General features: G+C 42.5%; 2 protein-coding genes across 2 annotated transcripts; both read left to right on the forward strand.

The window, feature by feature from the left end:
• Positions 1 to 4,062: 4,062 nt before the first annotated feature.
• Positions 4,063 to 5,055, forward strand: LOC124876897 (odorant receptor 131-2-like). Its single transcript, XM_047379939.1, has one exon. The coding sequence runs from the start codon at positions 4,063 to 4,065 to the stop codon at positions 5,053 to 5,055; it is 993 nt and encodes a 330-aa protein (XP_047235895.1).
• Positions 5,056 to 15,568: 10,513 nt separating this feature from the next.
• Positions 15,569 to 16,558, forward strand: LOC124876767 (odorant receptor 131-2-like). The gene has a single exon (XM_047379761.1). The coding sequence runs from the start codon at positions 15,569 to 15,571 to the stop codon at positions 16,556 to 16,558; it is 990 nt and encodes a 329-aa protein (XP_047235717.1).
• Positions 16,559 to 22,555: the final 5,997 nt, after the last annotated feature.

Genomic DNA, 22,555 nt, shown 5'->3' on the forward strand with positions numbered 1-22,555 from the left:
CTGTAGAGGGTATAGAGCTGGTCCAGTGTTCCACGGCCGGGACGAAAACCACACTGCTCCTCCTGAAGCCGGGGTTCGACTATCGGCCATACTCTCCTCTCCAATACCCTGGCGTAGGCCTTAACAGGGAGGCTGAGGTGTGTGATCCCCGTGTAGTTGGAAGACACCCTCATGTCACCCTTCTTATGAAGGGGGACCACCACCCCAGTCTGCCAGTCTAGAGGCACTGTCCCTGACCACCACGGAAAGTTGAAGAGGCGTGTCAACCATGACAGCCCTACAACATCCAGAAAATTGAAGTACTCAGGGTGAATCTCATCCACCCCTGAAGCCCTGCCATGTCGTGCCTGTCGTGGAGCTTTTTAACCACCTCGGTGACTTCAGCCTGGGTGATGAAAGAGTCTAACCCTGAGTCCCCAGCCTCTGTTTCCACCAGGGAATGCGTGATGGCAGGATTGAGGAGATCCTCGAAGTACTCTTTCCATTGCCTGATAATGTCCCCAGTCAAGGTCAGCAGCCTCCCACCCCCACTGTACACAGTGTTGGCGAAGCACTACTTCCCCCTCCTGAGGTGCCGGACGGTTTGCCAGAATTGTTTCAAGGCCAACCGGTAGTCCTTCTCCATGGCATCACTGAACTCCACCCAGGACCGGGTTTTTGCCTCTGCCACAGCCCGGGCCGCAGCACGCTTGGCCTCATGATACCCATCAGCTGCCTCAGGAGTCCCACAAGCCAACCACAGCCAATAGGACTCCTTCTTCATCTTACTGGCTAATGTATGTTGACATATTTTATATATATATTATAAACAACAACCCTAAATTTTAAGATAGATGGGAATTATAAAGTATTTGATCCCCTCTGGCTGGCAAAATCCTGCTGGCAGTTTCTGAGAGCCATTTTATTGACATGTATGTGGGCTGGCCTGGGTCAGTGCATGACTCTACGGTGCTCCGCCACAGCCCACTGTACAATTTATCCTCCTCCAGGGCATTTTATCCTTGCTGATGGAGGGTACCCATGCCTCCAATATCCACTCCCCCTCATCACTCCCTACAAGAGGACAAGACAAGGTGTGGGAGCCCAGCGCTTTAACAGCCATCATTCCAAAAACAGGCTCTATAATAGAGCCTGTTTTTGGAATGATGAAAACCAGATTCAGGGCCATCTTCCTGCAAGCGCTGGAGGTGCATGACACCTTTGTACCTCACGTAAGTCTTGACCTAGATCCATTTTATATATACGTTATACATAATATATACACATACACATATATGCACCCTCTTTTAAATTGTTTTCAGGTCATAACAGCATGCGCCATCCTCCACAACATCTGCCTTGGTGCTGGGGATGTCATGGCCCTAGAGGATGACCCAGAGGAGGCTGTAGAAGAGGATGAGGCTGAGGTTTGGACTGAGGCAGGCAATGTTGCTCTCTGGCGGGACCAGCTTTCAGCTGAGGTGTCTGCCCTGGAGGAGGTACCACCAGAACATGACTACTGTGTGCAGCCAAGTATAATATTATAGATGTGATTAATGTTTGAGGGGAATAACTAATTGTAATATTTTGTGAGCACCATCTTCTAATTCTGCATTTTTCCGATTACCTCTTAGTGATGTGGCAGCCGTCAATTCAGCCGCCCTTTAAACCCACTTGATGGACGATGACGTGGACAGCGGAGAGAGGCATCACAAACAGAAATTATAATGCTAACTGAATTATAAATAAACTTTTAAAACATATAGCACATTTCTTCATTAAAAATTTATATTGAAAAGCTTATTTATTCTCAATCACACTCCCCAGTGATACAGTTGGTGTAACGATGAAGCAACTCAACCAGAACCCAAAACGCAGCCAGACAAGAGAATGGTTAACCAAAAGATTTAATATAAAAAATAATAATAATAATAATTGGGTAGAAGAGGTTCCACTGAAGCGGTCAGACAGGAAGGACAGGAATGGAGGTTTCTCAGGGAACTGAAATCAAGTCGGGGAGGAAGGGGAAGTGGACAACAGGAGGTCTTGGGGGTTCCAGGAACAAACAGGGGACAGAGAATATTTCCACCAACCAGATGCAGAAGCAGGCAGGGAAGATTGTGGCTGATCCCTCCCACCCTGGTCACAGACTCTTTGAGACTCTCCCCTCTGGCAGGAGGCTGCGGTCCATCCGGACCAAAACCTCACGCCACAAGAACAGTTTTTTCCCATCTGCCACCAGCCTGGTTAACAAAGCCCGGAAACCACCCTGACACTCTCCCTTTCCCCCACACCCCCCCTTTTTTTGCTGACAGGACACCTGTAACCTGTAACTTTATGCGTTACATTAACGCTCAGCCTGGAGTCCTGCTTTACTTGCACAATAATCACCTGCACTGTTGTATTGCTCTTGCATCTTATACTGCTCTATATTTACTCTCACTCACTTAAAACTGTGCACATATATTTATATTATATTGTAGATATGTTTATACTGTTTAATTTGTACTGTATTGCACCGACTACGCCAAAACAAATTCCTTGTATGTCCAAAAACGTACTTGGCAATAAAACCTTTCTGATTCTGATTCTGATTCTGATTCTGATCTTATTTACTGCCATGCTCCCCAACAGATGCTGTACTAGAAGAGGTTAATTTGGTGGGATACAAAGCTTTAATTAGCAAATATTAACAGTCCAAAACTGGCATGTTCAACAGGTAACTCCACACAGAACAGGAACATAGTTTATCATATTTAACACTGATCTGTTGTCGACTGTTAAAATTCATTCATGTCTGTTTTATTTCCCACTGAGATGAAAATAAAAATAAAAAAGTTTAATAAAGTCAGCTAAAACACACAACATACATGATGTTGTCAAAAGTATTTTTCTGTCTACTTCTACATGTACATGAACTTTGATAATATCCTATTCTTATTCTATAAGGTCCAGTCTGTTGATGGACCCCCGATGCCAGCAGTAGAAACTTAAACTATTCTGTAAACATCTTCCAAGGTTTAGGAGTGTCTTCATAATTAGATCAGAACCAGAACTGCAGCCTCTGCTCTAATTCATCCCAAAGATGTTCAAGACGGTTGAGGTCAGGGCTCTGAGCAGGACAGTCAAGGTTCTCCACACCTGCAGCCATGGAAGTGACTGGACCACCAGAACTCATTGATTTGGTGGCAGGCTCAATACCTTTGGCAGTATAAAGTCTGTCTAGCTGTCTGCTAGCTTCCACCATTCTGAGGACTAATTTCCATTGTCAGCACGTTTATGGTGATGTGGCATCTTTCTACAACAGGTAAGAACACTGTTATAAACAAGTCATTATGCTTGAAACCCAGTTCAGGTGGTTGAATTACAATAATTTAGCAAAGAATACTGGGTCAAACTTCTTCCCCACACTTAATGGCAGTAATGCTGCAATTTCTGGCCCAAGCGGTTTTTAAGTTTGAGGGCAATTATCTTCTCACACAGGGCCAGTTTGGCTTGGATAGCATTTATCTGTTACAATTATCGTTTAAATATTGCATTTATTTTAGTTGTTGTTCAATGATCTGAAACATTTAGTGACAAAAGAGGACAACACAATATTTTCTGATTTCTCTTCATGTCGGTGCCTTCACATTGCCGGGGTCAGTAGCACCTATAAGATAAAGCTCACTATTATAAGTTAAAACGTCTCTGGCCTCTGGTTGGTGAGATTCTCTGTCATATTAATCTCTCCATTCTGAAAACAATTTCAGCAAAGTTTTTAAATCCAACCACACTTACCCAAACCATTGTTGTTTGTGATGAAATTATAAAATGTTTTGTGTTTATTAGTCAGTCTCATTTACGTCACAACCTCTGACTCACAGCATGACGGTGAGAAATGGCTCAAACACACCCTGATGGTGTGTTTGAACTGATCAGATAAATAGTAGACAATGGTTCGTTAAACTATCAGATCTGACATTATGTGTGTAATGGATCCATCTTTGTAACCATGTTTCCTCTAATGAATTGTATTTATAATTATGACTATGTTTCTGTATTGTTTGTTTGACATTCCCGTGTTTGTAGCAGTTGTTTAAAATGTTCTTCACTAATCAAACTCAGTTTAACACCACTGTTAATCTGCAGCGTGAGGGACTTCTGGGAATAGTGACAACTTCCATAGTGACAACACTGCAGTGCACCGTGTTTCTTTTCATTAACCTGACCATGTTGTACACTCTGAGGAGTAAACAGGTGTTTCGAGACACCTCTCGATATATTCTCCTGTATAACCTTCTGTTTGCAGACACCGTGCAGCTGGCACATAGTCAGTCACTGTTTCTGCTGTCGTCTTTCAGATTAACGCTGCTGTATCCTGTGTGTGCTGCTCTGACAGCTTTCAGCAGCCTAATGTTCTCTGTCTCTGTCGTCACGCTGGTCAGTATGTGCTTAGAGAGGTACATAGCTGTATGCTATCCTCTCAGACACAGCACCATCGTCACCACCAGAAACACAGGGGTGGTTATCTGTGTTATTTGGTGTGTCAGTTTATCACATGTCGTTACACAACTGAGTTTAATGCTAAAGTTTTCATTTCAAGACCTGCAGCACACAAAGATGATGGATTTCTGTGGAAAGGAGAGTGTTTTTCTTGATCCATCGTCTGATCTTTACGACAGAGCTTTCACCTATTTCCTGTTCGTGTTAGGAGGTGTAACCGTCACCATCTCTTATACTGGCATCATGGTAGCAGCTCGCTCAGCCTCCACTGACAAGGCTTCAGCCAGCAAGGCTCGAAGGACTCTGCTGCTGCATCTGCTGCAGATGGGCCTCACAATGTCCTCCACCATATACAACTCACTGATTATAGCCATCTCAAAGCATCTTGGGAGACTTGAAGCTGTGCGTGTCCAGATTTTTCTTTATATTTGCATAATTGTCCTTCCTAAATGTCTGAGCTCCCTCATCTACGGCCTCAGAGACCAGACCATCAGACCCATCCTCATGTTGAACCTCAGCTGTCATTGCAGAGGCTCCGTTTTCATTCCTGTTGTACAAACCAACAAAAAAGTCAGAATACATGTTACTTAATGGCTGTAAAGTTTATATAACCTGTTGTGGTTATTGAATGTTCAGAGAATACAGAAAATGACATTAATGGAGAAAAACATGCAATAACCTTCGTAAACATGTGAGATTTAATGTATATTCTAATATTCAATTAAATTTTTTACACGCTGCTTCATTTGTTTCTCCATGATTGTGTCCTGTAGTGATGCTCTTTGTTAAATAACTGGAAGAATTCATCTTTTGCTATCATTAAACAGAACGTTTTTTGTGTAACAGTGTGGTTTGTTCCTCAGAAACAAGTTTATGAAGATTTTTTTTTTAATACCTTACAACATTACGAAATTTTTAAGTTTATAGTTCAGTTTTGAATCCATTCATCTCTGCACTGAAAGCTTACATTTACCCTTTAAAAGGTTCTAATTTAATTTAGAAAACACTTGTTGCATTTTTTACCTTAAGAGGATGATATGATGATAACATTAGACTGTAGATAAAACAGGATTCAGGTAAGTTTATTAAAAACACTGTGATATATGTTCTGGTTCAATGTATCAATTCTGCCTTGAGAACTATTAGAGACCCCTGTAGTAGTTTGAGTGGTCATCCCTGGACTGAGCTGTGAAGGATCTGAGACACACCAGCTTATGCTGTTATTTTACAGTTTGATTAAATTCAGTCAGTCAGTCATTTTCTACCTCTTATTCCATAGTGGGTCTCGGGGGAGCTGGTGCCTATCTCCAGCAGTCTATGGGCGAAAGGCGGGGTTCACCCTGGACAGGTCGCCAGTCCATCACAGGGCAACACACAAACAACCACACACACACTCATTCATACACCTAAGGGCAATTTAGAGACCAATTAACCTAACAGGCATGTCTTTGGACTGTGGGAGGAAGCCGGAGTACCTGGTGAGAACCCACGCATGCACGGGGAGAACATGCAAACTCCATGCAGAAAGAGCACCAGCTAAGTGCTCTGTTAGGAACATATGGACCAATCAGATCTCTGATGTATGATGGAGCTAGATTATTAAGGGCTTTATATGTGAGGAGGAGAATTTTAAATTATATTCTGGATTTAACAGGGAGCCAATGAAGGGAAGCTAAAATAGGAGAAATATGATCTCTCTTTTTAATTTTCATCAGAACTCTTGCTGCAGCATTTTGAATCAGCTGAAGGCTTTTAACTGCATTTTGTGGACATCCTGATAGTAAAGAATTACAATAGTCCAGCCTTGAAGTAACAAATGCATGGACTAGTTTTTCAGCGTCACTCCTGGACAGGATATTTCTAATTTTGGCAATGTTCTGGAGATGAAAGAAGGAAATCCTAGAAACCTGTTTAATATGGGATTTAAATGACATGTCCTAGTCAAAGTTAACACCAGGTTAAGTGATTGACTAAGCAGTTTCTTTTTTAAAGACTCCGGTCCAAAGACGACAACTTCTGTCTTGTCTGAATTTAGAAGCAGAAAATTTAAAGTCATAAAAGTTTTTATATCTTCAAGACGTGCTTGTAGTCTATTCAAATCAAGTCTTGATTCAAATCAAAAATACTTTATTAATCCCAAAAGGAAATTTTTATGCTGTTGTAACTCATATTATTCACATTTCTTCAAAAAGCCATAGATGGTATTGCTGTTGGCAGGAAAGATCTTCTGTTGCTGATCTGAAGAATCTCTGATGCAATAGTCTGATGAAGAGGATCCTCGGTGTTGACCATATTCTTCATTTTATAAAGAATCCTTTGCACAATTATCTCTACAGGCTCCAGAACAGTCCTCAGACCCTGGCTCTGATGCTGCTGCCACAAAAGATGATGGTAGAAGCTTTATGATGGTGTCTTCAACTCCGCAGCGATAGGCAAACGGCTGATATGTGCTTGCGTGTTCACTATTGATGCAGAGCTTGCTCTGGTGTTGTCCACACACTCAGCCTTGATGTCGTCTCCATGTGGCTAGCTGAGTGTGTCCCTGTCTGTAGCCCAAAACAACCCAATAGAACTTCTTTAATTTAATTCAGTTTTAGTTATATATCTCCAATATACAACACATGTCGTCTCAAGGCTCTTTACAAAGTCAATTCAATCAAATCATATAGATTTTAAGCCAGGTTCATATATTCCAATTATTCTTAACTATCAAACAGTCACATTCATTTTATTATTATTCAAATTGGATAAAACGTTTTTCTATCTAAGGAAACCCAGCAGATTGCATCCAGTCAGTGACTTGCAGCATTCACTCCTCCTGGATGAGCATGTAGAGACAGTGGACAGTCACTGGTGTTGACTTTGCAGCAATCCCTCATACTGAGCATGCATGTAGCGACAGTGGAGAGGAAAAACTCCCTTTTAACAGGAAGAAACCTCCAGCAGAACCAGAACCAGGCTCAGTGTGAGCGGCCATCTGCCACGACCGACTGGAGGTTAGAGAGAACAGAGCAGAGACACAAAGAGAACAAAGAAGCACTGATCCAGGAGTACTTTCTATGGGAAGGAAAAGTAAATGTTAATGGATGTAGCTCCTTTAGTCGTTTCATCTAGAAAGAAAGAACAGATAAACTCTGAGCCAGTTTTCAAGGTTAGAGTCTGAAAGAGAGAACATAGAGTTAGTCACAGTAGAAGCTCAGTCAGTAGCCATGTCTAGGAGAGAGAAAGGGTTAAACACTGAAAGACAGGGCTATGTGGATCATCTGTAGAAGGTGAGCATTAAGTTGTTGCCAGCAGAAGCTCGGACGATTCCCCTCTCCAGAAAGGTGTCACAGGTAGACACAGAGTCAGGCCAGGTGTAGCTTCTAGGAAGAGAAAAGAGAGAACAAAGTTAAAAGCTGAAATAACAGCAAATAATGCAAAATTGGAGAGTAGTATGAGAATGTAGCAGAGAGAGTGAAAGTGGTCATTATCTCATTACGTAGCTGTCCTCCAGCAGAACCTGCGCAGCCGGGGCCTCAGGCCGGCTGGGTGACGGTACGTAGAAAGCATAGTCCTAGATCCCAGCTCACAGGTCACCACCAACCCGTCTGCGTTTCTGACAGATTTTCCCCGCTCAGTGACACACCCGCTGAGAAGCCAACTCTGGTAATTGGCAGCTCCATAGTCAGAAACGTGGCAATAGAGACACCAGCGACCATAGTCAAATGTCTGCCAGGGGCCAGAACGGGCGACGTCAAATCCTACCTGAAACTGCTGGCTAAGGATCAGCTTAAATACAGTAAGATTGTTATTCACGCTGGCGGTAATGACACCCGGTTACGTCAATCGGAGGTCACCAAAGTTAGTGTTGCTTCGGTGTGTAAATTTGCCAAAACAATGTCGGACTCCGTAATTTTCTCTGGTCTCCTCCCCGATCTGACCAGTGACGACATGTTTAGCCGCATGCTATCATTCAACCGCTGGCTGTCTAGATGGTGTCTAGAAAACAACGTGGGTTACATTGATAACAGGCGAACATTTTAGGGAAAACCTGGTCTGATCCGGAGAGACGGCATCCATCCCACTTTGGATGGAGCTGCTCTTCTTTCTAGGAATCTGGCAAAATTTATTAGTTCTCCAGAACTCTGACAACCCAGGGTTCAGACCAGGAAGCAGGGTTGTAGTTTAACACTCCTCTCTGCAGCTTCTGTACTGCTACCCACCCATTACCCTATTAAGACAGTGTCTCGCCCACGGCCAAAATTGAATAGGTTAAAAAATAATCTAAAAGGAGGAAATCAGGAAAATCTCATAAAAATAAACACAACTCAGACTAAAAAGAAAAATAAAACAATTAAATGTGGCTTACTGAACATAAGATCTCTCTCTTCAAAGACATTGCTAGTTAGTGACCTGATTTGTGACAATCAGATTGATTTATTTTGCCTCATAGAAACCTGGCTGCAGCAAGAGGATTATGTTACTATAAATGAGTCAACTCCTACTAATTATTTAAATTTTCACATTCCTCAAATTACTGGGCGAGGAGGAGGAGTAGCAACCATCTTTCAGTCTGATTTATTGATTAGTCCCAGACCAATCAATAGCTACAACTCTTTTGAATATTTAATCCTTAGTTTTCCTCATCCAAATTGCAAAGCACTAAAACCACTTCTTGTCAGGATCTGTGCCATGTCTGTCTGTTTGGTGCTATTTCTGTTCTTAGCCTCTAGATGACGTTTTGAACCGGAGAGGTGACAAGTGTTCTCTATCTCCTTGATGATTTGCTGAGGAGTATTTAAGGAGGAGGCTGCCAGCAACTCACTGCCAGAGTGTTGCCCTTTGTGGTACAGCTCAAGCCGCATTACCTTTGTCTTGATCTTGCTTTGCTCTTTTGTAATTTTGGATTTGTTGCCTTGCAGGTTACCTGAACCTGACTTTGCCTTCAAGCATCGAACCCAGCCTGGATTACCGCATCGAACCCTGCCTGGATTACCGCATCGAACCCTGCCTGGATTACCGTCTTCTGGAAAGAAACTATCCAGCTCCATGAACCAAGACTCAAGCCTCCTGTTACCTCATTGGATCAAACCAGCTGGCAGTCTCCTGATTCCTTCGTTCCGGGATTTCCCTCTGTGAACCCTGTCCACCCTCCTTCTTCCATTGCACCAACTACAGAAACTCTTGGACCATCTATCATCCCGGCCCACCAGTATTCACAGTCTCCAGTCCCACGGGTAATCAACCCCCTGGTCTCTCCACCCCTCTCTGGTGGATCTCTCCTTCAAATCAGTAAGACAGAATGATCATTTAAGAACATAGGTCCAGAGTTTCCCTTTGCTCACCGTTCTGTTTATTTTACAGTTGGTATCCCGGTTCCAGTTTCCTGCACATTTCTACTTCCTGTAAATAAACTCCTTACCGTTATACTCTGTCTCCTGACTTGCTTTCTGCATGTGGGTCAAATCTGTTCGAAACATTATGACACTTCTGTTTGTTTTGTACCGTCCACCAGGCCCTTACACTCAATTTTTATATCAGTTTTCAGACCTTTTTATCTGATTTAGTGTTAAATACAGATAAAGTTATTATAGTGGGGGATTTTAACATTCATGTTGACACTGAAAGTGATAGCTTTAATATAGCGTTTAATGCTATCTTAGGCTCAATTGGCTTTGCTCGAAACATTAACAAACCTACCCACCTTTGTCTTCATTCTCTGGACCTTGTGCTGACATATGGCATTGAGTGTAAAGACATAACAATATTCTCTCATAACCCTGTCCTGTCTGACCATTTCTTAAAAACCTTTGAGTTTAATTTAACTGAGTACTCCACACCTGAAAGAATTTCATTATAGTAGATCATTATCAAAAGTAAACAAACCTAAAACCACACTGACGGAAACAAGTAGAGAGCATGAGGACTAGAATAAATACAAACAAAATGTAAACAATAACTAAAGCTGACCTAACAGGAGGGAGAACTAGAACTATAGAAACTAATCATAAAGAACCATGTGTCCCTGGGAACCAGGGACTGGAGAGACTCCGGAGAGGTCTGACCGCCAACAGGGTGCGGTAGGTCGGACAAACCTCTCCTCTGCTCCAGTCAGGCAGATCAGCTCTGCTGCACGCTGGCGAACAGCTGATCTGACAATTAAGAGTGGAAAAAAGCCCGGGCTTAATTTTGCAGGGGTATTCGGAAAAAACCGGCTTGTTTTGCATCTGGTTTCATTCCCGCCGCTTAGCAATTCTTTTGCTTGATGTTGAGAGCATGGGAAATCTCCAACACGAACGTAAAATGCTGTGCAAATCTGTCAAGATCATATTTTCTCCTCTGAGATGCGCGTCCTGTTTTCATGTAAGCTGCTTCTATCGGTGAAGCATGTTATCTTTCAAAACCAATCACATATATATAGAATATTGATGATGTATTACTGATAATCCCAGTTCCCACGGTCCCTGAATGCAACAGCTGGGAATATGTTGTTCAGCTGCTGTGTTGAGCTGTTTTTCAGCGTCACTCCTGGACAGAATATTTCTAATTTTGGCAATGTTCCAGAGGTGAAAGAAGGAAATCCTAGAAACCTGTTTAATATGGGATTTAAATGACATGTCCTGGTCAAAAATAACACCAAGGTTTTTACTTTATTAATGGAGGTCAATTTAATGCCATCCAGGTTAAGTGATTGACTAAGCAGTTTCTTTTTTAAAGACTCCGGTTCAAAGACGACAACTTCTGTCTTGTCTGAATTTAGAAGCAGAAAATTTAAAGTCATCCAAGTTTTTATATCTTCAAGACATGCTTGTAGTCTATCTAACTGGTTGGGTTCATCAGGATTTATGGATAAGTAAAGCTTATCATCAGAGTATCATCAGAGTATCATCAGCATAACAGTAAAAATTTATCCTATGCTGCCTGATAATTTTACCTATTGGAAGCATATATATAGTAAAGAGAATTGGCCCAAGTACTGAACCCTGTGGTACTCCACAATTAACCCTGGAGTTTAAAGATGATTTATCATTTACATGAACAAACTGGAATCTGTCAGACAAATAAGAGTTAAACCAGCTTAATGTGAGAGGTTATCTCTGAACAAGACATTCCTATTCCAACAGAGAAAGACATGATTATGATCTGATTTGCCAAGAGGTCATTCAAAAGAGTTGAAAACAAATCCTACATTATGTTAAAAAGAAACAGGAAAAATCATTCCAGTTGCACAGCTTTTAAAAGCATTAAGTAATGCAACGAGAAAAATGAAGATTTGAAAATAATAGACTTCAAGGAATGGGACTGCAAGGAACAAAGCTACTCCAACTATGCTTTTCAGGTGCCAGTAGTAGGTTTTTGGGCACCAATCAGATAAATATTAGGATAAATACTTGGAAAGGGAATGGCAAATTATGGTCTCTCTCCAGACTTTGGTCGGACTCCTGAAGATGGTTAGGCCGCTGGTGTAATGGGAGGTTCTAAGGACCCAAAATTTCAGCCAGACACAGATAAAATTCAAAAGATTTATTAATTAAGCTCTGGGTGACGTTTAGCAGGAAACCACCACCAGTGGCAGGCTCAGGAACCTCTGAGGGCAGACAGGGGAATGGCTGAGCAGAAAACTGGAAATAATAATAAGAAAACGCAGAAGTAAAGCCACTAATCTTCTCAGAATCCATGGAAGAATACAGAAGGTGAATTTTGGCTCCTCGTTGCGGTGGTTGGGTGACAGCAGGAAAACGTCACACGGGCTCTCGGGCATGTAACCCCAGTGAACAGACAGGGTGCGGTGGTCAGAGGGCAAAAACTGGGTCAGAGCCGGAGAAGCAGTAACAGGCGACAGGATCCGAGGGAGAGGCAGGGAGCGGTAGTCAGGAGGCAGAAGCAAGGTCGATGTCCAGAATCCAGAAGCCAGTGAGGTATCTGATGTGAGCAAGGCAGAGCAGAGAAATGAAAGGGGCAACAAAAGAGATCAAAATCAGGTATGCAGACAAGGAAGGACCGCTGGACATTTACTCACACGATGGCTTTCGTTAATCTGGTGCTGTTTGTCTGTCATCTTACTGCTTATAAAGCCAGGTGAACAGGTGGAGTGGCATGGCAATTAGGGAGCTGGCTGGGAAGGAGCAGGTGAAAGCAATTATCATAATGGCTTCAGTGCAGAGATGAGCAGCAAACAGCCCAGAATTATGACAGATAAAGACAAGAACTTCATCCTCCGCAAGTCAGTGCAACTGGAGATCTCCCAGCTAGATCTGGAGAGAAGAATTAAGGAGGTCCACCTAATTTACCCAGTTCCAGAAGATCCTGGAGGGGGTCATTGGCTGGGATACTGCTGGCAAAAACTTCACCTGTTAAGCCCTCAGGAGTGTAGAATAACTTCTGCCTTAAATTAAATTACATAACTGAAATAAATCAAGTATAGCTCCACAGTTATAAAGTCTAAATGCAAACCTTTGTTACCTGTGTAAAGGTAAGACATACAAGAATATTTGTCCAGTGGAACCACTATTGTAACTGTTACTATGTCTGATTTATGTGTGATTAAACAAAGAAAAAATCGTAGTAGAAGCCTCAGCTTGTATTCATCAACATCTTGACAATAACTGCAGCAAATGTGGACTGAATCAGTTGAAGAATATTTGTTCCACAAAGGTTTAAGTGGGCAATATGCGAGGCGGAGCTGGTATTTCAGCACAATTTAGCCAAATGTGTTTTTCATCTCACAAAAGGAAATCAGGCCAAATAAAAAAGTTGATTTCCATTGTAGGACTCCTTCTGCAATTGACACAGCCTTTGGTCATGACATTCAACCAGTGTATCATCAAAATGTACAATTGTGCACAGTAAAAAATTAATATAATGAAAAGAAATCGTTTCCTTTTGTCTCCAACTAGAGGAATTTTATTAAAAAAAGAGTAATCAATGACAAACTATGTGAACCAAAGAAACTATGAAAAACTGTTTTCTGATCTCTCTCCAGACACACCTGTACATAATGCTCATTGTCCTTATTTTTATCGCGCTAAATGGTTTTACATGTTGTGGTTATAGAAACATAAATCAGATTCCTTGTTTGTTGTACAAACATGGCCAATAAAGTTGATAGTAACCGATTCTGAATCAAACAGAAAACAAACCGTCCTTGAACCTTGAATCAATCTCACACAAACAGACATGCACCCTCTTTTTTCCTGGAGGGGGGGGGTGATTGTTGTTGGAAGAGTTACTACACAACATATGTCCCAATAATTACTAACATAAGACACCGTTAAAATGGCAGACATGTAATGTAAATCTGCTGGAAATAAGAGTAACACTGTAACTTACTCATGACTCCCCAAAGCACAACTTTATTGTCGTCTTCCTAATTCAACTGCTGGGTTTCCTAAGATAGAAAAACGTTTTAACCAATTTGAATAACAAACTGAATTTAATAGGATCAAATGGAATATAGGAACATGACTTGGAATCTGGATGATTGGATTGAAATGACTTTGTAAAGAGTCTTGAGACGACGTGTTGTTAATTGAATCGACACTGTACATCATCACTGACCGCTAGATAATAGATCAATTGATCAACAGACAGACAAAGACAGTCAGACAGACAGACAGACAGATAGACACACACACAGACAGACGCACAGACAGACACACACAGACAGACACACAGACAGACACACACAGAGACACACACACAGACAGACACACACACACAGACAGACACACACACAGACAGACACACACACAGACAGACAGACAGACACACACACAGACAGACACACACACAGACAGACAGACACACACACAGACAGACAGACACACAGACAGACAGACACACACACAGACACACACACAGACAGACAGACACACACACAGACAGACAGACACACAGACAGACAGACACACACACAGACAGACACACAGACAGACAGACACAGAGACACACACACAGACAGACACACACACACAGACAGACACACACACACAGACAGACGCACAGACAGACACACACAGAGACACACACACAGACAGACACACACACACAGACAGACACACACACAGACAGACAGACAGACACACACACAGACAGACACACACACAGACAGACAGACACACACAGACAGACACACAGACAGACACACACAGACAGACACACAGACAGACACACACAGAGACACACACACAGACAGACACACACACACAGACAGACACACACACAGACAGACAGACAGACACACACAGACAGACACACAGACAGACACACACAGAGACACACACACAGACAGACAGACACACACAGACAGACACACACACAGACAGACAGACAGACACACACACAGACAGACACACACACAGACAGACACACACACAGACAGACACACAGACAGACACACACACAGACAGACACACAGACAGACACACACAGAGACACACACACAGACAGACAGACAGACACACACAGACAGACAGACACACACACACACAGACAGACACACACACAGACAGACAGACAGACACACACACAGACAGACACACACACAGACAGACACACACACAGACAGACACACAGACAGACAGACACACAGACAGACAGACACACAGACATAGGGATATATGTGGTGCTAATTATATAAACGTGAGGTGAGCTTAGTGTGTGCTGCTCTACAATTTTCTATCTACCATCTTTGAAGTTTGTCTGAGATTACCTCGAATGAAAGGACAAACCGCGATTAAGTAACAGCAGTGGGTTAAACTGTCATTATTTATATTTACTGTTTCATATTTACAATTATTACCTCTAACTACAGCAGGCCTTGGCTATTATAAAGCACTACGGTTTACCTTTTGCTCTGCTGGACATCAAGACAAAAAGGGGTAGGTGTTCCAACACCATTAGTCAATTACATTTCACCTGCCAGTCTAAGGTGTTTCGGCTCTGATTGGATAAATATTAGGTGAGGGAAAGGCAAATTATCCATGTGGTTTATTTGCTGGTATAAATATTTGAACTCCATAACCCTCTAGATCATAACCATGGAACATTTGTTTGGGTACAACAAATATTTTCTTCCAAGGTTTTTGTTCTGATTAAACTCCATGTGGGCCTAATCTTTAACATGTCCTTCATTAATCAAACGAAGTTAAACACCACCTTAGATCTGCAGCGTCAGGGCATCCTAGGGGTGGTGTTATTTTCCACTGCGACAACGCTGCCATGCTGTGTGTTTCTTTTCATTAATCTGACTATGTTGTACACTCTGAGGAGTAAGGAGGTGTTTCGAGACACCTCTCGTTATGTTCTGTTGTTTAACCTTCTGTTTGCAGACACGATCCAGCTGACACAGAGCCAGACAATGTTTTTACTGTCTTCTTCCAGAGTAACTATGCTGTATTTGGTGTGTGTGGGTCTGACTATTCTCACCAATCTCACACTCACTGTTTCAATTATCACTCTGGTGATCATGTGCTTAGAGAGATACATCGCTGTGTGCTATCCATTCAGGCACAGCGTTTTTATCACCACCAAAAACACAGGAGTGGTTATTTGTATCATTTGGTGTTTCGGTACACTAAAAGACATTATGCAACTAGGTCTAATTTTAAAATGTTCTTTTTATAATGTGAAGCAAGTGCAGATGCTGGACTTCTGTGGGAAAGAAAGTGTGTTTGTTGATTCAGCCTCTGACATTTTTAACAAAGCTTTCACCTATTTCCTGTTCGTGTTAGGAGGTGTAACCGTCACTTTCACCTATACTGGCATCATGGTAGCAGCTCGCTCAGCCTCCACTGACAAGGCTTCAGCCAGCAAGGCTCGAAGGACTCTGCTGCTGCATCTGCTGCAGATGGGCCTCACAATGTCCTCCACCATACACAACTCACTGCTCATAGTTATCACCAGTAATCTAGACAGGGTTCCAGCTGTGCGCCTGCAGGTTGTTCTTTATGTTTGTGTTATTGTCCTTCCTAAATGTCTGAGCTCCCTTATCTACGGCCTCAGAGACCAGACCATCAGGCCCATCCTCATGTTGAACCTCATCTGTCAGTGGAGAGGCTCAGTTTTCATTCCTGATGTCTCAGCTAATAATAAAATCAGAATACATATTTAACTTTCACAGAGTGAAAGTGAACATTTCATAATGAAAACCTCAGTTTGAGAATTTTGTTAATAATTTCTTGTATGAGCTCACCTAAATTTTATAGCAGTGAAGAAAATGTATTACACAAAGTACTGTCGTGCTTTCTCCACAATTGTTCACTGTACAAAGGTCAATGTGAAATCTGTGGGATGTTAACTACACAGATTTTATTTATTTTTTATTTTTTTTGTAGCACTAGAGGCCTGTGTTTTTCATGCATTCGATAGTAGACAGGAATGAGGGGCAAACATTCACAAAGGTCACCGGGTCCAGGACCCAAACCCGGAACACTTGCACCATGAACTAAAGCCTCTGCACATGGTGCTTAACCCCAACACCACTAGTGCCGTGCCGGGTAATCAAATTTTTTTTATCCATACTATAGAAACTAGAGGGGTTTTCATGCAGAATTAAATGGGACATGAGAGTCTGATACTTTTGGCTTGGATCTAAATCTGAGTTAAAAGCCGGTATGGCATACCAGGTCAAATTCTTAAAAATGACTGTGAAATAAAATCTTGCTGTATTACATACATCTAAATACATCTATTTATGTGAGGAAAAACTTAAAGCCTGTTTGAGTGGAAAGTAAGAAAGGAAAGAGAATAAAAATCTGTGACTGACGTAGAAAACTGTATGTCAGGATATTTATTTTACATTTTATACATAATATAATACACTGTACTACAACTACAATATTATGTGTCATGATATATATACAAAAATGTTTTCAGATATTAATTACTTCACAACGGGTCTTAAAATGAAGTTGAACTATTTGCCGTCATCAGAATCAGAATCAGAATCAGAAAAGCTTTATTGCCAAGTACGTTTTTGGACATACAAGGAATTTGTTTTGGCGTAGTCAGTGCAATACAATACAAATTAAACAGTATAAACATATCTAAGATATAATATACATATATGTGCACAGTTTTAAGTGAGTGAGAGTAAATATAGAGCAGTATAAGATGCAAGAGCATTGTCTTTAGTTCGGTGTTTCTCAACCCTGGTCGCCAGGCCCAAAGTCTTGTAGGTTCTGTGGGTTTCCCTGCTGCTCCACACCTGACTTCAATGCATGTGTGATTAACGAGTTTCTGAAAAACTTGCATATAGTCATCCTTAAAAAATATTTCAAGTGCTAAGAGATCAGGAATGATCAGACAATAAAACATGATATCATAAATATATTTGGCAACTTTGTAAAACATCAATGGAATATGTCTAACATTGACGGGCTTTAATTTTGAAATTCCACATCAGATCTTGATGAAATTTGGTGAGTGGAACCTGGAAGTGTTCTCTTGTCATTCTGAAGTGAGAGTAATCACTGGAAACAACCTGTTTTCAGGCAATAAACACAGAAACCTAGGGGAAATAAACGTAACAATTCCACATCAGTTATTGGTGACATTTAATAAGTGACATCTGGAGGTGTTCTGTCAGCCTGAAGTGAAAGTAATCACTGGAAACATTTCGTTTTCATGCTAGAAACACAGTAATGTCTAAATGTTTTATTTTTAAGGCCTTTCATTTTGAAAATCTGCATCAGATGTGGGTGAAATGTGGTGAGTGACATCTGGATGTGTTCTTCTGTCAATGTGAAGTGAGACTGGCCACTGGAAACTATTTAGTTTTAATAAGCATGGAGCTTAGGGAATATAAATGGACATTCTCAAATAATGAACACACAAATTACCACATAAAACGGTGACAAAAACTAAAATGTCATAAATATATTCCCGGGTGGACTTCTAAATATTTAGTATAAATAACAGCAACAATGACATCAATCCCCACAAGTCAGTTCATTTCAAAAATATTGCTTTTAACTAAGATCTTAGCAAGCGCCATTGCCATGATTCATGATGTTTTCACACACAACAAAACCCAGTGAGGGCTGACTTGGCTGTCATTTTGAAGTGGAGGCAGCTGGCTTGACCACAGCAGCAGCCGCTGTGGCAGCATCCTGGAGGCTTTTACAGCTGGTCTGCCACCCTCTGGCATCCTTGTGGTAACCCTTGTGGCAACCCTTGTGGCAACCTGTGACACCCTCTGACACTCTGGGGGCATCCTGGTGGCAACTTGTGGCACCCTCATTGCCAGGGACTCCACAGAGTGCCAGTGTGTTTTCATGTAATTCATTTTATTTTCTGTGAGTAACAATTCATAGTAACCATTCATGATCTATAATAACCCGACTGTTTGTGGAATGTCTCTTGTCATCCTTTCAGCACGTTATACATACACATAATGCTATTTAGGACAGAGTGTTATGATTCTGGTACGTCTGCTCTACCCTGTCTCCCTGGCTGCAATCAGCATATTAGATTCACCTGGTGGCTGCTGCAGTGTACTGCAATCTGTGGAAAGCCAAGCACCTGTGTCTTCCCTGATATATACTGACTCTGACAAGCAGATGGTGCCAGATTTTTGAAAGCCATTTGTGTGAGTAGATATCCAGCGTTCCTTCCTGTCTGATCATTGTTCTTGACCTTGCCTTGCCTTTTGGATTTATGCCTCTCTGCCTGCTCCCTGTCGGACTATTTGGATTTTGGTTTTCGACCCTGTTTCCTGCATCTGGTTTATGCCTCTGCCTGCCCCTTGCCTGACGCCTCTTGTTCTGATCATTGATCATGTTTCTGTCCCCGGATTATTGAGCCAGCCTAGCCCTTGGATTAGTCAGCCTAAAGCTACCCGCCTCTCTTACCTGCACTGTAGAGATCTCTGCCTGCCACCCAGTGAGGTTTCCCCTCTGGGTTTCAAGTTCAACCCAGGTTAGTGACTTTTTTGATCCTTGCAAGATCTGGAGAAACTACAAGTCACTAAACCTTCTTTCTGCTTCAGTGATTCCCAGAAGCTGTGTGGAGTTTAACCTGAGTGACGCTTTGCTGTGGCTGAATAAATCTTTTAATCTTTCAGTTCTGTGTCTGGCTGAATCTTGGGTATGCTTGTTTCTAATCTGTAATAGAGAAATCTGGCCAAAGATGGACCCGTCGCCAGCACAACAGTGGCGCACCCACGTTGATGAGACCCTTTCCTGGCTTGGTTCCGGCTTGGAGGAAATCATTTCTACATTACGTTCAGGCAATCCTGTCCCTGGGTCGCCACCGTCTCAGATTAACCATGCCCAAGTAATACGGACAACAGCAGAGGTAAGGGAGCCACGCCTATCTCCACCTGAGATGTTCAGTGGACACCCTGACCAGTGTCAAGCCTTCCTAACTCAGTGTGAAATTCATTTTGAGCTTCAGCCATCATCATTTCCCACTGGACGCTCCAAGGTGGCTTTTGTCATATCTCTGCTGGCAGGAAGGGCGAAGCAGTGGGGAACTGCTGAATGGCAGAACAGGTCTGCATCTTGTGCCTCTTATGAAGCTTTTTCCAAGGAACTCATTTGAGTTTTTAACCCTGTTCTTCCAAGTCGTGAAGCTGCTAGAGGATTATTGTCCCTCAAGCAGGGTGATCAGCCTGTCTCGTCTTATATAATTGACTTTCATTTGTTGGCCGCAGATAGCTGTTGGAATGAAGCAGCACAAATGGATGCATTCATGCAAGGACTGAACGCAGACATCAATGATGAGTTAGCAACCCGTGACTACCCCTCTTCCCTGAAACAACTCGAGGACCTTGCTGCTTGCATTGATATTCGGCTGGCAGAGAGAAGGAGGGAGAAGCGACATGAGGTGGCTCATTCCTCATTATCTCAGGGTTCTGCACACCGGCATGAGAGAAGGAGCCGGTCACCTCTCACTGAGGAGAATGATGATTGTGAGCCCATGCAATTGGGCAGAACCAAGATTAGCCCTGAGTAGAAAGATTGTCGGAGGAGATTCAAGCTCTGTTTTTATTGTGGAGAGAAGGGACATTTAGCACTCAGGTGTCCATTAAAAGGACAGGCTCAGCAGAGGAAGGGAGGTCTCTACTGAGCCGAAGTCAACTATCTGCCTCCTCCTTCTTGTTTCCTGCCCATTTTCAAACCTCTTCCATGTCTTTCCAGGGGGCCGTGTTTATTGATTCAGGAGCAGACACTGAATTCATGGATGAAGCATTCGCCAATAAGAACAACATAAAGCTCATTCCGTCAGCTGACACACATAAAGTGCTAGCATTGGATGGTCACAGCATGAACAATTCACACCTCAGGACGGAGGAGATTACCTTAACAGTTGAAGGTAATCATCAAGAAAAAGTAACTTTCATGATCATTAATTCACCTGGGGCCTCCTGGTTGCAGAAACACAACCCTCACATTGACTGGAAAAAGAAAGAAGTTCTGGGTTGGTCATGCTCCGCTGCCTGCCTTTTGTCTGCTGCTATGGAGGTCAGCGTGGAGAATGAGGTCGAGGAGACATACCCGGATTTATCACAGTACCTCAAGAATACTATGAGATAAAGGAAGTATTTAATAAGATCAAGGCCACAGCTCTGCCACCCCACAGACCATATGATTGTGCTATTGATTTGCTTCCTGGCACCTCACCCCCCAAAGGCAGGCTTTACTTGTTGTCTGGTCCAGAGCACAGGGCCATGAAGAAATATGTTGATGAGGCATTGAAAGCAGGACGGATTCAACCTTCTTCCTCTCCTGCAGGTGCTGGTTTCTTTTTTGTGGGGAAGAAGGATGGTTCGTTGAGACCATGCATTGATTATAGAGGACTTAATGAAATAACAGTCAAGAACAGATACCCCTTACCACTCATGAATACAACTTTTGATCAGATCCAGGGAGCCAAGATATTTTCTAAGCTGGATCTAAGGAATGCATATCATCTGGTCCGAATCAGAGAAGGAGATGAGTGGAAAACGGCTTTCAACATGCCTACGGGCCATTATGAGTACAAGGTCATGCCATTTGGACTTACTAATGCTCCTGCAGCTTTTCAGTCATTGGTTAATGACGTTCTAAGAAACATGGTGGGTCAATTCGTATTTGTTTATCTCGATGACATATTAATTTATTCTCAAGATCTGGATACCCACAGGAAACATGTCAGCTGTTCTCCTGCGTCTACTGCAAAACCAGTTGTTCGTCAAGGCAGAGAAATGTGAGTTCCACATAACTACTACATCCTTTTTGGGCTTCATCATTTCCCCAGATCAACTGATTGTCGATCCCTCCAAAGTAAAGGCCATATTGGAATGGCCTGTTCCAACTGATCACAAGCAGCTTCAGAGATTTCTGGGCTTCGCAAACTTTTATAGGAGGTTTATTAGAAATTACAGCCAGGTTGCTACTCCCCTGAACGCTCTGTTGAAGCCATCTCTGCTTCCCCGGGTCCGTTGATTTGGGTACAGGTTTCAAAGAGTGAAATAAACACAAGTACAATCTACTTATGTTCACCTTCTGCGCAGAGTGAGAGATGGAGGCCCCATGCAGCTGCAGGCCCAACTCTGATCAACTCTCTGCTTCCAGCTCGTTTTATTCAGTCTCAAGGGTGTGTTCAACATATACATATATCATGTCACACATCTATAACACAACATTTCCTTATGTCCAAATATGGAGTATTTCTAGTTGTTTTCTTATAGCAAGCTTGTCTTGTCTTGTCTCGGCCTTCGTTGTCCTCCACTTGTTTACAACCTTGGACTCTCTATCCTGTACTCCCTTGTCATTCACCAATTTATGCCCTTGCCCTCTCTGTGCTTCTCACTCCCTATGTTTTCACAGCTCTTACCTCTTCCAAGACAAGATTTGTGTGGAATAAGGATGCAGAGAAGGCCTTCAACAGGTTGAAAGAACTCTTCACATTAGCTCCAGTGCTACTGTCTCCTGACCCAGAGAGACAGTTTATCGTGGAGGTGGATGCCTCAAGAACTGAGGTCGGAGCCATGTTAAGCCAGAGAGGTGAGGATGATCGTGTTCACCCACGTGCTTTTTTCTCAAGGACTCTATCACAGGCTGAGTGGAATTACGATGTGGGAAACAGAGAGTTGCTGGCCGTGAAGTTGGCATTGACAGAGTGG

Source organism: Girardinichthys multiradiatus, chromosome 11 (assembly GCF_021462225.1).
Source record: "Girardinichthys multiradiatus isolate DD_20200921_A chromosome 11, DD_fGirMul_XY1, whole genome shotgun sequence".
NCBI lineage: Eukaryota > Metazoa > Chordata > Actinopteri > Cyprinodontiformes > Goodeidae > Girardinichthys > Girardinichthys multiradiatus.

Coding starts and splice junctions, on each gene's coding strand:
- LOC124876767 (XM_047379761.1), top strand. CDS start 15,569: ATGTCCTTCATTAATCAAACGAAGTTAAACACCACCTTAGATCTGCAG.
- LOC124876897 (XM_047379939.1), top strand. CDS start 4,063: ATGTTCTTCACTAATCAAACTCAGTTTAACACCACTGTTAATCTGCAG.